This window comes from Nyctibius grandis, chromosome 3 (assembly GCF_013368605.1).
Source record: "Nyctibius grandis isolate bNycGra1 chromosome 3, bNycGra1.pri, whole genome shotgun sequence".
NCBI lineage: Eukaryota > Metazoa > Chordata > Aves > Nyctibiiformes > Nyctibiidae > Nyctibius > Nyctibius grandis.
Genome location: NC_090660.1, coordinates 8,296,542 through 8,313,753, shown reverse-complemented (window position 1 = coordinate 8,313,753; position 17,212 = coordinate 8,296,542). Strand labels below are relative to the sequence as shown.

The following is a 17,212-nucleotide window of genomic DNA, read 5'->3' as shown; positions in this document are numbered from 1 at the left end:
TGATCTAGTGTTAGGGATAGCTCACTAAAGAAGTCTTTAAGGCAAGTGTAGTATTTTTTTATCATGATTTCCCTAATGATGGCTTTCTAGCAATTAATGCAGCTGAGCAGCTGTTGTAAGATTTGTGAAGTTCAATACCTTTATAAATGTTTTCCTCAAATTATATCACTGGATTGTGTCTTTCAGAGCTAAATATAGGATGTAGAGGCGTTGGAACACATTACAGAAAATTGTAAATTAAGACAAAGGTAAATTTGTGCAACACTTGTAGACTTCTACCAAGTGTTTGAAAAAAAAACTATTTAAAAAATAGGGATATTATTAGATTATTTCAGTAATTTTTTTAAGTTTTTTTTTTCTAGTGTCATCTGCTCTGGTTTTTTATAGATGGAATAATAAACTGTTTTTCTGAGTGAGTAGGATCTTGTTTGAATTCTAGTCTTGAAAAGATTCAGTAATTGCACTTTGGATCTTGTTTTGATAACAATTCCCAAATAGAAGCTCATCTCTCTTAATTCTGATTTAATTCGTGTTCCTATATTGACATATAAGTTCATCAAAAGGTAAATTATTGTTTAGAATGAGACCTTAATGGGCATTAATCTGTATCAGAAAAATACATTAATATCCTTCAAAACCCTTGAATGATTTCACTTTGACCTCCCTGTGGACATCTCCAACAGATTTTAATTGATTTCTGATTATGATATATTTTGGTAATATATCACTAAATACTTTAAATAAATTTAGATTAAGTTGATTACACACCAAAGAGGCTCTGGGTACTCAGTGAGAATTCAGTAGATATACTTAAATGATTTTGTGATTTAGAATTAGGGAAGCTACACTACTAGCGCCATAAAGGCATTCTGCTTTTCAGTCAAGTTGGCCCATTTAGAGTTGCAGAGAAAATACCATCCCTTTGAGAAAATCTTGTAAGTAATACAGAACATTAGAGGAGGGTTTTGACAGAAATCAGGGGATTATGATGTTATTTCTATCTGTAGACTATCTAATTTTTAATGTACGTTTTCCTGATTATTGTTTTTCTCTTAAAAAAAAAAAAAGGCATCACCTCTAGTTTTGAGGTTACCTGTTGACTTGCTACTGAACCGTTATAGTCAGGTGCAGCAGCAATTTGGCGTACTTGCAGATACAGGCCATATTTTTTTTAACAAATGAATGGTGTTATCTGCGCTATTGTGAGGAGGTAACTTTAGATGAGGTTTATCATCCTTGGAAACTGTATTTACGCATTAGCCCTCTGTATTACTGGCTTATGGAATTGGGGTCCCCCAGGTGCATTCTGTGTTTCGTCAACCGCCTTGCCCATGCTGACACGGGCACATGCTGACTTGCACATGCTGACTGTTTTCCCTGCTTTCTTTTGTTCTATGATATAGCAGTTTGCTAGATTCTTGATCTGTTTTCTCACTTTATACAAAGAATAATTGTAATTAAAGTCAGTCTCTTCCTTAGAATTCAATACTTCAAGGAAAATTAAGATGACTGATATATAGAAGAATTGCTGAAAAACAAAGCAAAACAAACCTTTTTAATTAAAAGTAGTTGTTTATTCTGTATTGCTGTTTTACGTTTACATTATTATATCTTGGCGCATAAGTTAGTGTGAAACAAAGCATTTGACACTTTTATATTTGTCTCTTATGATAGTACTTAATTCTGTTTTTTTTGTGATCAGAACATGTAACATTCTAAAAAAGGCGTTTCTTCTAATCCTGGGATATGTAGCAGAGCAGAGATAATTTATTAATTCTTGTTAGCTTTTCAGTCAAAACCAGACGTAAGCTATCTTCTTTCTTTGATTAAATTTTAAAATTTCAACATTTTACTGTAACCCAAATTATTTCCAACTAATTTTCAAGTATTTTTTAAAATGTCGTCTCAAAATACCCAACATGTGGTTTGTTTCTACTCTTGTTGTTCATCTATTAAAAAAAAAAAAAGTAGTAAAAAACATTGACTGAAATAGGACTATAGGATTCAGCTCTCGAAAATGCAAGAAATTTGGGCAAGAGAATGCTGTCTGAAGGTTGAGTTTCCATGTCAAATATCTCTGACACACCCTGGTAGCTTGTGTGCAAACTGCTGTTGTAGAATTTGTAAGCTATTCTCCTTCTGAACTCAGATTCAGAGAGTTATTTAGCTTGGCTACAAATATTTTTAATGATTGAAACTTGGTATGCCATGTTACTTCCCAAGAATTAATCAGTTTCCATAAAAACATGTTGTTTAAATTAATCCAAACTCATTAGCACTACAGAGATGGATACTTGGTAAAAAGCTTCCATTAATTAGTGCTGCATCCTGTAACATGCCTACAGCTCATGACCATTTCCTTGAATTTGTGTGGTGTGTGACCCTTTGCATCTGACACTTCGTCTACAGCAGACCACTAGCCTGTGTTTTCGTTTTAAAACAGCGAGCGTATGTTATAATGACCGACACATTACCTTTTTCTTTCCCAATGAATTCCTAAGTCATAAATAAGATTTCTCATATGCATCATTTTGAATTCAGGGTTTGAAGCAGACTTCTCATTTGTGTTTTGATAATAGGCATGGAAATAATAAATTTTGGTTCTTCAGTTTTTAAGTTTATGGAAATTTTGCTCTTTTTCTTTTCAGTAGCTAAAGGGTATTACTGCAGGGTGCTAGACTGACCCTTCTGATGGAGGGTCGAGTACTGTCTCTTGGCTTATAGTACAAGCACAATACGAACATATCAATAGTTCACAAAGTGTATTTGTGAGGCACAGAGCTGAGAACAATAATTCCACTCTTCAGGGACCTGCATATCTGTATGCTGTATACAGGACTGCAGAAGAACTCTAAACTCACACCTGTCTGTGTTTTCTGAAATATCTTTCCTTTGCATTTAAGTCCCTTTTTGCAAAATTCGTTACCTATGGTCTCCCAGTCCTTTATGCTTTATTTTCTTAATGCCTGTACCATTGCCTATCACTGAACTTGCTTCTTGAATAATGTTCTGGGTTCAGTAAGGAACTGATTAACATCAGGTAATTCTATCCCTGATCATTAATACACAGAAGACTTTTATTCTGTTAACTTAGGCAGTACATGTCCACTGTCTCTGAAGACCAATTTAATTCTTATAGGATATCTGTACATGGAATGACAAATTTCAGTTTTATCTTTTTTTCAGCTGGCAAGTAATTTATGCAAGAGTTAACCTTCAAAACAGACCTTTGTGTAGGTAACACACATGCCTGGAAATAGGAGGGTCATAGGCAGGTGGCCAGCAGAAAAAGCAGACACGTCTCTCTTAAAGGACAGCTTCCTCATCTCTCAACCTGAGAAACAGGACCAACTCATTAAATTCAACTATGTTTTTTTTTCCCTCTATTTTTTTTCCCTTTCCTCCCCTTTCTCTTCAAACTGGCTACAAACCCAATTTATCATCATGATGTACGGTATCATTAATCCTCCTTGAAAGCAAGATGCACAATGCTGCAGTGTTGGCACTGAGCAAACTTCTGTGGCCTGAATGTCTTGATACCCTTTTGAGTCTCTCTTGTTCTAGCAGAATGAAACTGGACTCATAGTAAGTTTAGCTATCATGCCGTTTGCAGCAGCAAGTGACCTATTATACTGTTCCCTTTCCTTCCCCCCCTTCCTCTCCCGTTTGCTAACGCACTATAGCTGCAAAACAAGCAAGACAGGGCTGCTCGTCTGTGCTCTAGCAGTGGGCTGTTAGGAACAGAGGTCCCTATAGGGGTAGAATGACCTCTCTTATAAGCAAGGACGAGGGTTTGCTTTGTGGGAGAGAGAAACCTCTTATGCTCTCTTTGGTATTTAATGATTAGTTGGCCCTGTCTGCTGCACGCTTTTTACTGGAAACTCTCTATTTCTAACTATTTTTTGTGTTTATTAATACCATAGAAAGAAGGAATAATTTTAACTAAACTTTTACTGTTGTCACAAGCTTTCTTATTGCTTGTTTCAAAATACTCATATCAAAATACTTTGCTTTGCTTATCAGTATAGTCACAGAAGTGAACAAAAGAAACAACATTTTATTATAAACTGTAAAACTGCTAAAGCCTACAACAGTCACAGGTAGTAAAGTTCCTTTGTAAATGCCTTGATGGTGAAGCATTTGTTGCAAAATCTGGTTTTGAGACTTTTATGCAATGAATTTAGATAACTAAGCAAATTCGGTGGACCCATGTTCTAAAGAGTTTCATCTTTCAGATGCATGACTTTTGAAAAGGAAAGCCTTGAATTAAATCCGTTTGTAGCTTCCACTTTCATAACCACAGAATATAAAATGGAAAGCCACTACTAATCATACGGCTATTAGATTCTCCTATCAGACTTCACATCTAAATATAAAGCGGATGGTAGAGTATCCTTACTTTAAAGTTAGCTTGGTGTTACTAAAGAGTAAGTAGGTAGCTGGGCCAGAACTTTTCATTTCAGTGTGTGGTTGTTTTGGTAAAATCTCCAAACTAACCCTAAAAATTAATGTAGAAGGTGGTAGTGAAAGTGTGTGCATATGTTTTGTTGGAGGGGGGATTTTTTGTTTATTAATTTTGTGCAAAACCAGAATGTTTTCTTATTGTAACTTAAAAACTAATTAAGGAGAGTTCTTATTGAGCAGTGATAATGCTTGTTATTTTGTTAGTATGGTCCAGCTCTGATTTGACTTTGTAAGTTACATAAAATAACCCAAGAAATCTGAATGCACTTTGAGGGCAAAAATGTACAAAACATAACATTTTTAAAATATTAACACATTTTCATTGAAATAGAATCAAGCTGTTTCTTGAGCTCTTTTGCATCAAAGTTCATTTAAGTTACGATTATAACCTATTATATAAGTAAGTGAGATAGCATGTTTCATTTTTTGGAAAGATCTCTTGACTTTTGGTTAGATTAAGTTAAGTTTCATACTTTTGAAAAAGCAATTGCCAGAAGAGTTAAGGGGGTCCAAGGCACAAATAATTTTTCTGTTTTGGAATTTGCAAATATAGCCCAAACTTTTTTCCATTAGTTTGTAGGATCAGGATTTTGTTGGAAGTACCTGTGTCACGTCTGTGGTAAACGATCCTTTAAATCAAGTTCCTGTTATGGCTTCATATAGTTTGAGAATTTCATACAATGAATATATACTAATGTATAGCATGTATATAAATACATGAGAACATTAATCAATTGTGTGTGCAAACATTTACTTAAATTAAGCTTCGTGGCAAGGAGAACGAAAAAAATATCTTGAATTTTGTTACTAAGTGTAGTAGACAACGCTGACAAACAGAATTTTCCGAAGTGGTGTGGTTGAGTGTTCTACTTTTAAAATAGTATGTTATCCTACATAGGTGGAATAATCTGATTCCATGTAATTTGGTCTGTATGTCACTTCATATTAGTTCCCAAACACATTTATTCTCAAAAATATGTAGACCATAAAAGTTAGTGTGTTCATTTCCTAAACACTCTAATATATGTGTCATCCTGTGGGTAGCAGAAACCACAACTGCTTTAAAGACTTGTACTGAACTAAGCACTTGCAAAACATAGCTGTAGTTTTTGTAACTGCAGACCGACATCCAGAAGTAATAGAAATAATCCTGCAATGAGAGGCATCCAAGTATGATGAGAGTGCTGGCTGATGTCTTTATGAGGCTGTTCTCTCTCATCATTCAAAGGTCATGACGATCGGGGGGAGACTCTTGGTGACTGGAAAAAGGGAAATGTCACGCTGCCCTTCAGGAAGGGCAAGAAGGGGGATCTAGGGAACTACAGGGCAGCTGAACCTCATTCTCTATGGGGCAAATCCTCCTGGAAGCCACTTCTAGGCACATGAAGGGCAAGAGGGTGACTGGGAACAGCTAGCATAGATTTACCAGTGGGAAATCATGTGTCTGGCCCGAGTGACTTTTCTGGTGGGATGTCTGGCTTTGTGGAGGAAAGCTGTGGAGTTTTGGTGTTTTGGCATGGGTTGGTTTGGGGAGCTTTTTAGGGGGGAGGGGGGTTGTTGGTTTTCTTGGTTTTGATTTTTGGAGTTTGGGGTGGTTTTTGGTTTTTGTTGTTGTTGTCTTGGGTTTTCTTGGGGTTTTTTACCTTGAATTTAGCTAGATTTTCAGCATAGTCTCCCATAATATTCTTTGATTGGTGAGATATGGACTGGATAGGTGGGTGGTAAGGTTGCTGAAAGAATTGGCTGAACTGCCAGGCTCACGGGCTGGTGATCTATGGTATAAAGTCTAGCTGGCGATTACTAATGGTGTTGCCCAGGGATTGATACTGGGGCCAGTATTTCATGTCTTTATTGTGGACAGTGAGATCGAGTGCTTTTTGAGCAATCTGGAAGATGATACCAAACTGGGGGAATAGTTGACTGGATGGAAGGTAGGGCTAATATTCCAAGGGACCTAAACTGTCTGGAGAAATGGACTTGACAGTAGCTGCATGAAGTTCAACAAAGGTGAGTAAAATGTCCTGAATCCAGGACGAAATAACACTGTGCTACAGTATGGATGAGGAGAGTTGACTAGCTGGAAAGCAGCTTTGCGGACTTTCAGAGTTCCTCTGGGCAAGCTGATGAGCATGAGTCAGCAGTGAAATTGTCAGCTGCGTCCTAGACGCTATTAGCAAGAGTGCTGCCGCAAGCCCGGGGGAGTGACTAGTGCCTTGTATTTGGAAATTGTGAGACCTCATGGAGAGCACTCTGTCCAATTTTGGGTGCCCCAGGACAAGGCTGACTGACGTACTGGAGCAATTCAGCAGAGGGCTGCTGAAAGGATTAGGAGGATGGAGCACATGACATACAAGAAATAAGCTTTTGAAGAGAAAGCTGGGAGGAAATCTTATTGCTGTCTGTGACTGACTAATGGGAGGCTGTAGAGAAGGTAGAGCTGGACTGTCTTGTAGTCAGAGGTAGGATGAGAGGTAACATGACAAGTTGGAACACAGGAACTTGCAATTAGGTGCAAGGAAAAATATTTTACCCTGAGGGTGGTCAAATATTGGAACAGATTGCCCAAAGTGGCTGGGCTATTTCTGTCCCTGGAAATATTCAAAACACAACTGCACAAGGACCTGAGCAATCTCATCTAACTGGACATGATTTGAGCAGGAGATTAGATTAGATGACCTCCAGAGGTCCCTTACAGCATAAGCTATACTGTGATCCCACAAAAAGAAATTTTCACTGTATGTACAGAATTGTCTTTATCTTTTGGCTTTCCCGATGACCACATAAAATGTAATTTGTTCAGTCTTTTAAATTAAGTCACTGTGTGTAGCCAGTCTTTATGTAATACTAATCAATGCTTCAGAGCAATTTATGCTATTAAAGAGGTATTTAAAAACTATTGATTATGACTCTAATAGTGAAAATTCAGAGAAATATTTTTCCGATCCTCATTTTGAGGTGCACTAACGCTGAACAGACTTTCCTGGCCACTTAACCAGCCATTGCTTCCTCCTGTGTTGCGAAGAGTCAGTTAAGCTGGTCATCCTTTTGGTGGCTTTCTCTTTTAACAAGAGTTTTGGGGCTCTAGTAATTTCTCCAAGCATTGCATTCCAGTAGGTCAGCTAACATTCATGACGCCATTCAGATCTTGTGCTGTTCATGGCAAGTATGAAGAAAACAGGCATGGACAGTCATCTTTCACTTCCTTAAGACTGTCCAGAAGGGTAAAAAAAAATAGGTGTTTTGAAAAGAGGAGGTATGTTTGGGCATAATAAAGATTCTGTAGAAAGTCAGGCTATGAGACACTTATCTAGAGCGTCATCCCTCAAAGTAAAAATGAGACTGTGATGGGACCAGGTTGTATGTAGTATGTCGTGAGCAGAGCTGCAGTACTGCATTCGTCTGAATGATATATTGCTGAATCACGAGCTGACCTACACTTCCCAAAGTACAGAAAAAACATTTATCCTTCAGATCACAGCCTGACAGCTTGCCTCTTTCAGCAGCTCTGTACCTAGACCGGTCTTTTTTTTTGAGTCTACTTTTTTCATCATCTGCTTGCCAGATATCCTGCAGTTTCTAACTGTGACAGTTAGGTGTGAGTTACTTTTTGAGTCTGGAATGGAGTGTGTTTGTACAGGATCGTGTGTAAATCCCTCTCTCTTCTAGAAGCTCTCGTATATGCAGGTCAAATAGGGATTTCTTGGTGAGCTGGAAACTAATCTTTCCAAACGTCCATTAGCACCAGTGAGTTGCTCCCAGTTTGATTTATTCTTTCAGGAAGTCCCTGCAATGGGATCTTTCAGTGGTGATCCATGTGGTTGAGCTGGCTGTCTAGGAGGAGGCCTGGACTCTTATGTGGTGAATCAATGCTTGCAGAGTACTTCAGAAGTATAGGAGGAATTTGATTCCTTCAAATCTCAGTTTCTTTTTAAACTTGCATTATATTCAGGTTGATACAGTGATATGGTGTGTACACAGATGTACAGTCTTCATGGTTTCTCAGTTAAGGCCCTGATTCAGCAAATTAATCTAGCACATGCCTGCATCAAGTATGTAAATAGTGACTGTAAAATCCATGCTGAATAAATAAGGGGAAACTCAAATAATTGAAGAGAAAATTAATTTATGTAGGGTAAGCTCATTCTGAACAATGAGCACATTTAAAGTGAATCTGATTTTTCCAAGTCTTTCTTGCTCTGGCTATGATTTTTTTTTTTTAAATTCTAAGGGTGTGATCAGGAATGGCAGCATCAGATTGGTTGTCCTCAAGTCTGCCGGCAGTTTTTGACAAACATTTAAGTCAGACCTCCCCGTGGCAGATGGTCTTTCAGGTTTCTGTGGTGCAGTGGGAGAGGTATTTCTATGGTCTGTTCAGCACTGCAGGCTGCTGTACGAATTCACCGTTGGAGAAGGAGTAGTGAGGAGGTCGGGAAGTTATTGATAAGCATATGTGGGCTACTGAGAAGGTCAGCATTGAGGGTCTCCCACTGAGGGAGCCTGCAGAGAGCTGGGCTACTGGAGAAGCCACTCCTGTTTCCGTTAGAAAATCTCACAGGAAAGAAAAGAATGAGAAGAAAGGAAGGAGGAGAAAAAAATAAGGGGATTTTGTGATTGCATTTCATTTGTACAAAGTACAGCAGGTTAACAAATAGAAGAATTTCAGCAGGATTAGTGTCTGATATTTTAACATCTTTAGACGTTTTTGTAGATTGGAGTAAATTAATTTTTCAGATGGAGTAGATTTCCCTTCAATTTAAAAGATGTGTGCTACCGCTGAAAACAGTGTTTACAATAGTGGCATGAAAATAAAACAAAGTAAAAAATGATAGAGTTTTTTTATAAAAGAAATGAATCATTTCAAGTGGTCTCTAAAACAGAAATGCATGTATCTCATAACAGTGAAAAACTGTAGGATTTCTTGTCTTCTTTATGACAAGGATTGTTTAGACGACCCCACACAAATGAAGTTAAAACCCATGTCAGATAATCTGCAATGAGTATTCTTTATATTGAGACATTGGAGAAGGAATGGGCTCAGAACCTCCTTCATTTACTTGGAACCTTTTTCTGACATTTTTCAGTCTCAGTCATCTCCAGTTACAGCAGAGCAGAGATCAGAAGCCAGCTGTTGAGGTTACTCTTTTGTGCTGGGTAGTGATGGCAGAGTGAGAAATAAACTATGAGCTGTGACCAAAGGCGGACTTGTAATTACTTGAATATAATGATAATTGGCCTTAATATCGTAACAAATACTCTGAGTTTGCACATCCAAACTCTGCAGTTTGGATCAATTTTCTTGTTTACAAAATCAGCTTGCTTTTATTAGCACCACATTACACAGCAACAGAACGGTGAATGATCTGGTGAGGTTCACTGCAAAAGAAAGGAAAAAATACTGTATGTGATTAGCCAGTGGATTTAAATGGGCTCCTGCACAGGGCTGGAGTTTGGAGGGGAGGAGGATTGAGTGAGAATAGGAAGTGTTGGTTCACTTCATTAATACCGTTTGAGAGGTCTGTGTTTTCTCCTCTTACCCAGTATAAGTTCAGACTCCTACACTCAGGATGCAAAGGACCAGCGTAAACAGCCTAACAGCAGCTGGCACCAAACCTCAACCACACACAGTTGTGTACGAAGTTGATTTACCCTACTTGCAAATACTTAGCACTCAGAGCAGCTTTCAGTATTTGAAGATCCATTTTGTCAGCCTGAAACTGGGACATGAACTTTCTCCTAAAATACAGGTGTCTGTCCCTGCCCCCTCCGACCCCCTTAAGACTACATCCTTGGCTCTCCCAGCATGAATTATTCCCATTGCTTGTTGTTCGACACCCTGATCGGAGAGCAGATGAGACAGTTATTCCTGTTGTTGCTGATTTACTATTACAGCTGCTTCCTCTTGTGATTTAATTTGAAGTTCCAGCCCACCAGGGGGCTAATGGTCCCCACCTATGCAGCTTTAAAAGCTCACTGTTGTTTTCCACGGGAATGTTATTTCCATTCCTAGCCCATGATTTATTTTTTTTTTCCTCAACGTTCATCTGGTAACTGTGAGGCAGTATTCCATCAGCCATTTTCATGAAAAAAGAAAAAACACAACCAAACCCAAAACCCATGCAAACAGTTAGATTGAAAGCTTAAAAATGAGGATTACTCTGTCTCAGTAGAAACTCAGCAAGGAAATTACTTTGGTTTGCAGTGTTCTAATGGGTATTGGAGTCTGATATTAAAAAAAAACAACAGGACATTGGTCATCATTTAGGTCCTTTATGTTTCTCTTATTTTTAAAATGTAACTGATATATCATTCACTTCTTTTTTTCTGTATCTCAGGCAAGCCCCAGAGTATATTTCATAGTGTGGGTACTGCCTGTAGTGAGATGAATTCCGAGAATGTTAGCAACTGCAGTGGAATCCAAGGTGTCATTGTATACTGCTAGCAAATTCTGCGTATCTGATCAGGCACAGGGGAGCTCGGTTTCAGTGTGACTACAAAGTTGTGACTGCAAGCTGGATAACTGAAGAGCAGTACTTGAAGAATACTTTCCACCAGACTTCTTACAAGAACAGAATTATATGTCTCTCTCACTGAGTTATTTCTGAAGCAAAACTTAAGAAGTGATAAGTTTCTTGATTTTACCTTTAATTTTTAAGTATTTTTAGTTCTAAATAATAAATGACCTTGAAAATCTTTCTGAACAAACAGAATTAACTTTGATGCTCTGCATAGCCTGCTGTCCGCCTTTACTGTTATACTGTGAGTTGGAGTGGCAGTCTTGAGTTTACATTTTTGTAAAAGTTCTGGTTCTCTAGTTTTATTTCTTTTTATGTGATTAAAGCCTGTGTACCTGTTTATGTTTTCCTCGTCTTAAGTATATATTTGTAATACAAACATTTGCATTTTGTGATACATTCTCTGCTGGTCCAAAGAGTGCTTTAATGAATTATGCACCTTCTCATGTCTGGATGTTTTCTTTACTGGTTCATCATCAATATTAGAAATTTAGCTCTTCACTGAGTTAATGGTATCTTATCTCACTGGGAATCACATGAGTCTTCCTCGTGGCCGCCGTGTTTTCGATGGCTTATTTCTTGCTTTGGGGTGGTGAGGAGGGGGAGATAGATTGCATTGCAAAAAGGATGGAAGCTGGGCAGACTGCTAGAAGTGGCTGTGTGAAACCTCATAGCTTACAACTACTATTAAAGGATGGTGCAGTCTTTCTCCTCTTTGAGCAGGAGGATATGATTACCAAATATCAGCGTTCAGGGTCACTAATCTTTACAATACAAATCAAATATACTACCTCCTAACGCCCTGATTGATGGAAAGTATTAACTGCCAGGAAACAGGTTTCGCAACACTATCATTCAGTCATGCAGTGGTGACTAACCTTCTTGATACAACCTTAATATTGCATTGCTAATTGTATCATTTAAAGAATACAAGTTTTTGATAGTTATTCCAGGAGGAATGTTGATCACTGCGCTTTAGAGCTATTTTTGCGTATTGGAAGCTTACCAGTTAATAAGTTAACTACTAGTAACAACCATTAATGCAAATTCTTTGCTTGGGTAATGTCACTTTTGCAGTGTTTAATGAATTAGGCTCAAAAAATAGAGCAGAGTCCTAGACTTGACTGACTTGCTGTAGAGGCAGCACAGAATTAGTCATTGGCTATGAATGTTAATCACTCCACAGCAATGATAATTTACAGCATTGTTGTAGCACTCTTGTGCTCATAAAATGAACTTAATAACCCACTGCTACCCATGGGATAAGCCTTCCTCCTCCTTCCCTCCCCCTTGCAATTGAATACCCAGCCTGGCTGCATAATAGCCTTGTGAAATACTGCATTAAAAAGAGTGAGCAGCTGTATGATAAAATAAACAGCTCTAAACCAGATTTGTTAATTATCTCTTTCTTTTATTCACAGAGGGTGTTTGTGAGATATGGCTGACCAGTGAAGACACAGGGGCTTATGGCAGAGACATTGGCACAGATCTCCCTACGCTTCTGTGGAAGCTGGTTGAAGCTATTCCTGAGGGAGCTATGCTGAGGCTTGGCATGACAAACCCTCCCTATATTTTAGAGCATCTGGAGGTAAGGAAGAAAAGAGAATCATTTATGTGCTGGCATAGACATTCATTGAGTGAGTCAGCGTGGAACCTTGTGTATAGTGCGTTTCATTTTAAGCAGTAGCTTAAAAAAAATTATGGACTTCAAGTAAATTTATAGAATCAGACTAATAGTGTTAAGCTATTTGCCTGACACAGCAAATTATTGAGATAATAGGATATTGAAATCATTTTAAAATGGTAATATTACTGAGGTCTCTGACCTGTAGAGCTTTATTATAGCGATGTTGCATTTGTGTGTATGTCTGGTGTTTTCAAGAACTAAAGGAAATGTCATTAGCAGGCAATGGACTATGGGATTGAATTTGTCTTCTTGCTACACCTCAGACAAATATATCCAGAAACACTATATGCTGCTCTCACTCAGTGACATATTCATTATCCTATGTCAAATGCTATTTTGAGAGTGTGTAGAGCATGATAAGAAATGTAAATTCTAAGTGTATATCTGTGTTAAAAAAAATTGTAACAAAGTAGTTCGATGAGATTAGAAGCAACAGTGTCCAACAATTTAAAATAATATCCTGTGTATGTAAAGCAGGAAGTCAGAGTTTTGTCTCAAAGATAGATTGGCTTGGTTGAATTCTGTCACCAAATGTGTTCATTGAAATTCACAGGAACTTTTTTAGAAAGAATCTGATTTTAAAGAGGAAGAAAAAGCAGGGAAGAAGGGTATAGCTTAAGGTAAATTTTGTAACCATGGGCATCAGCAATATGCAGATAAGTAGCTGGTGTCCATGCTGCTTTCCCAAAGATATTATAGAATTAATAGTTGCACTTACTTTTTCTCAAGATGTCAAAGACAGTCTTCTCTAACCAGAGTGCCATAACTGCACCTTTTCCTACTGAAGTGCATGGGCTAGAGAAATTTCATCTTGATAGGAATAAGCAGTTTTTCACTTCACCAGCTAAGAATACAAGCTGCAGGAAACTGCAAGAAATTTCTGAGGCTGTTATTTTATTCTTTGGTTTAGCATATGCTCCACTAAGATAGTCTCAACAACTCACTGAAAAGAAATCTTCAGGAAGTTTTTGGTTGTGTTTCTTAGAGCTTTGCATTCTGGCTCGAACTCTCATATCTGTCACAAGTTTTTCTTCTTTTAACATTTTTCAGCGTCTTGTACAAAAGCAAATCAAGACTTTAGCAGTTTTCACAGCTAGTGTCTTTGCTTTCATTTTTAACTCGCATTATTAAAAGTGTTTTGGCACAGACTGCTGCTTTTGTCATTGCTGTTCATCTCGTGAATACTCTGAGGTGGCTTGTTTTTTTCTTTTCTTAAAATTAGTTGCTGGGAATAAGAAGCTGCTCTGCCCAGCTAAGGGACACTGTAGTAGTCTTAGTTTGATATAGTCTGAGGAAGCTGGAAAGTATATTGCTTTCCTTCAGTCAGTAGCCATCTTAGTGAGTGTGAGCATGTCACAAGTCTGTGAATGGTTTTGATTTATGATTTCTGATCTTCCTATTTATAAATTTTCTAGAAAGTCCTCTAGGTAGGACTCCCTTTGACCTGACTCATATTCAGGAAGAGTACTCTAATCTCTTTAAAAAATGGATCTTTAAGTACGATTGCAGAGCGAGAGGAATTCATGAAAGCATAATGAAAAAGTGTATCTTGAATGTTGCTGTGTGGAACACGCGTTATGTATACACCAGCCTTTTTGTACAATAGCAACGTCTACTATTGCTTGTCCTCTTCAATGTTTCATAAAATTTCCAGTTTACATGGTGTTTTTTAAGGATTATTTAATCACATCTTATGTATGACCAAAACTTTCTGAGCTTGTAATTCGGTGAAGTAATTTTGATGTTTTGTCAAACTAAATTTGTAAATTTTTTTTACTGTCTGCATTTTTGTCTAGTCCCTTCTTTCAAGCTTACCAGGCTTATATCTGAAAGATCACTAGGGAATGCTGGCAGTCTCCTGTATACATTCTCACCAGACAAAATAAACTTTTTATGGGGAATGTGCTTTTAACTTTCGTTTGAGGAAAGGGTAAAACTGTGATTTGTTTAAAAAACAAAATAAATGAAACGAGAAGTTGATTAACCTTCATGTCAGTTGATTAGGATAAAATCCAGATGTAGTTCTGTTATCTCCTAAGAAAGGTATGAAGCTGTGTTATTGGTTGCAAACATCTTCGTTAATTGGTTTAAAAGGTACTGCATTTTATTAATTTATTTTGTTAGAAGTCATATTGCTAATTAGGATGATGTTTGGCTTTCTGTGAAAAAATTTACGTGGGAAAATGTACTAATCGTGTATCACTTTTTATATCCAATGAAAAGCAGAAAGTTGTTCCAATCATGTATCTCTCTTAAAAATCAGAAATTTTCAGCAATTGCATACAACTGTACATATGCAACTGCTAGGCAATGTTTTATTTTGATTTAGTAATGAACACGTCTGATAAGTGGCATAGAGCAACAGCAGTCATGTAAAAGCATAAATTAATTTTAAGATCTTGACAGAGCTTCCCTGGAGACTCAGCCTAAAAGCGATGATTTTGATGCATTTACAGTTTTTGCCATATTTATTGGAGCTTACCTGCAGGTAAAAGGTTTGGCCAGTTTTACGTCTGTCTTATTCTTGTAACCTCCAAAGCTAATAACAAAGTTTATATAAATACATTTGTTTTCTCCAATAACACTCAGTTTTAAGTTAAATGTTTTAAAAATTCCAGTTTCCAAAGACATTATGTACATTTTTTAAATACTGTTTGTACTATTGCTTTAACTCCTCTATCATTAGAACTGGTTTTGTACTTAAATATGAGTTTTTAAAACATGTCACAAATTCCTGTTTTCCTTCAAATAGCCATCAAAATCTCTGATCATTCTACGCTTCAAGTCATTGGCTTAACGGTGTGCTTGGAATTCATGGGTTTCTTTTACTCTTTGCTGGAATTTCTGTACCTTTCAAGTGTCAGAATGGGAGGAGGTTGGAAATAAAAAGGGATGTGCAGATTAATACCATGAGTTGTAGATGGCGCAGCTGCAGTAGAAGCAAAGAATTCCTCGGACCACGATGACGATGCTAATGTCCTCAATGAAGGTGGAAAAAGTTGCACCTATGAATAATATGACTGAATAAAGGACTAAAAATTTAAAAATGTAAATTTAAATATTTAAAAGTTGAAGCGTAAGTTGAACATACTGTTCTAGCAGCATGTGGAGTTATCCACAGAGGGGAGGAAGCTTGAGTGTTGGGTTTTGCTCCCCTTGCCCCACACCTCAGTCCTTTAAAATATGCCCAGCCTATATTGTTTGTGTTGCTCAGGTGGATCTTTAAGATGTAGCTAGACATGAGGTACTTCAGTTATATGTTAGTTAGTGTCTTGATGGTTTTCAGGAAAATAGATTGTATCCACTGATATGACTTTTTATTATTATTATCCAATAACATGACTTTTTCATTCATATATTTTCTGTATATAGGTACAATACCTTTCTCCTTCATTAAAAGATACTTAGTTCACTTTTTGATAAGGTGTTTGATGAACTGCTTATAGATGGAAATTTATTTGCAAGTGCCAAAAAGTAATTGCAGGTTCTTATTTTTTCCTCAGAAAAAATATTTCATAAACAGACTCTGAGATACTGTCTGCTTAGAAAGTGTACAGTGGATGGGATTATGACCAGAGATCTGTTTCAGCTGTCAGCAATGTTTCCTTTGAACTGTGCGCCCAGGTCTGTGGATCAGCTTTGGCCCTATGAGTTTTTTGCCTCATTAGTATAGTGCCCACACTCGCAGGTTCCCTGGAAATAAAAATGGAGGAACAGAAAATGCCACTCATCTCAGGAGTGTTTCATCTGTTTCTGTTATCTGGGAATCAGTCTCTTAGTATCCTCTGAGAAGTGCCAGCTAACAGCTCTGCTGTTTGGCTGATGCTGGAGGCCAGCACAAGGGGAGGAGGAGGAGGTGGAGGATGGGTCAGGAGTGGTGGGACTAGAGGGGGCAAAGGAAAGCTGCGGGTGCTTGTAACTGGCCTCGAGGCTCTCATGCTGGAAGGCTTGGTAGATTTGGGGGCATGGGCCAGTGGTCATTCAAACTCAGGTTTATTATAGGTAGGGAGTCAGTTTAAGTTTTCATATGATATAAAATACCAAGCAGACCCAGTGCCTTCAGATACTAGTCAGGTAAATGCCATTCTGTCCTTGAAGGTGTTTGTCATTTCAGGGGAGGCAGTTAACCTCATGAAAATCATCATCATACTTGTGTGCTACGGTCTGACAATTTAGTACTTTTAGGTTTTTATTCAGTAAATATAGTGGTCATAGTGCCTTATGTACTTACAGATGCGTGTAGCATGAACAGTTTTGGGATGAGAAGCAACCATATGTTTTCAAATGATAAATTCTGCGTTCCGCTGGGCCTTCTCGTTTGTAAAGAAAGTGTTATTTGGAACCATGCAGTGTTTTAGAGTCATGCAAAATATTAAACACTTTTTGATATGCTACATACTGAGCTAAGTAATTAGAAAAAGAGCGGTTATCACAATTATTCAGGATATAATCTAAAATACTCATTTTTTTATCTGCTGCTTTCTTCAGCTGCAGATGACGCCTGCACTTACATTAGCAAGTAGTAGGGAGCAATAAGAGCAGATCAGGA

The 17,212-nt window shown here is 37.7% G+C and overlaps 1 protein-coding gene across 3 annotated transcripts in view; it reads left to right on the top strand.

Moving 5' to 3' along the window:
* Nucleotides 1–17,212, top strand: part of CDKAL1 (CDK5 regulatory subunit associated protein 1 like 1) — a 426,323-nt gene that overhangs the window by 256,764 nt on the left and 152,347 nt on the right. For all 3 annotated transcript variants that reach the window (XM_068396772.1, XM_068396773.1, XM_068396774.1), the window contains one exon: nt 12,398–12,564. In XM_068396772.1, the coding sequence (XP_068252873.1) occupies nt 12,398–12,564 (167 nt within the window). The remainder of the gene's footprint in view (nt 1–12,397; nt 12,565–17,212) is intronic.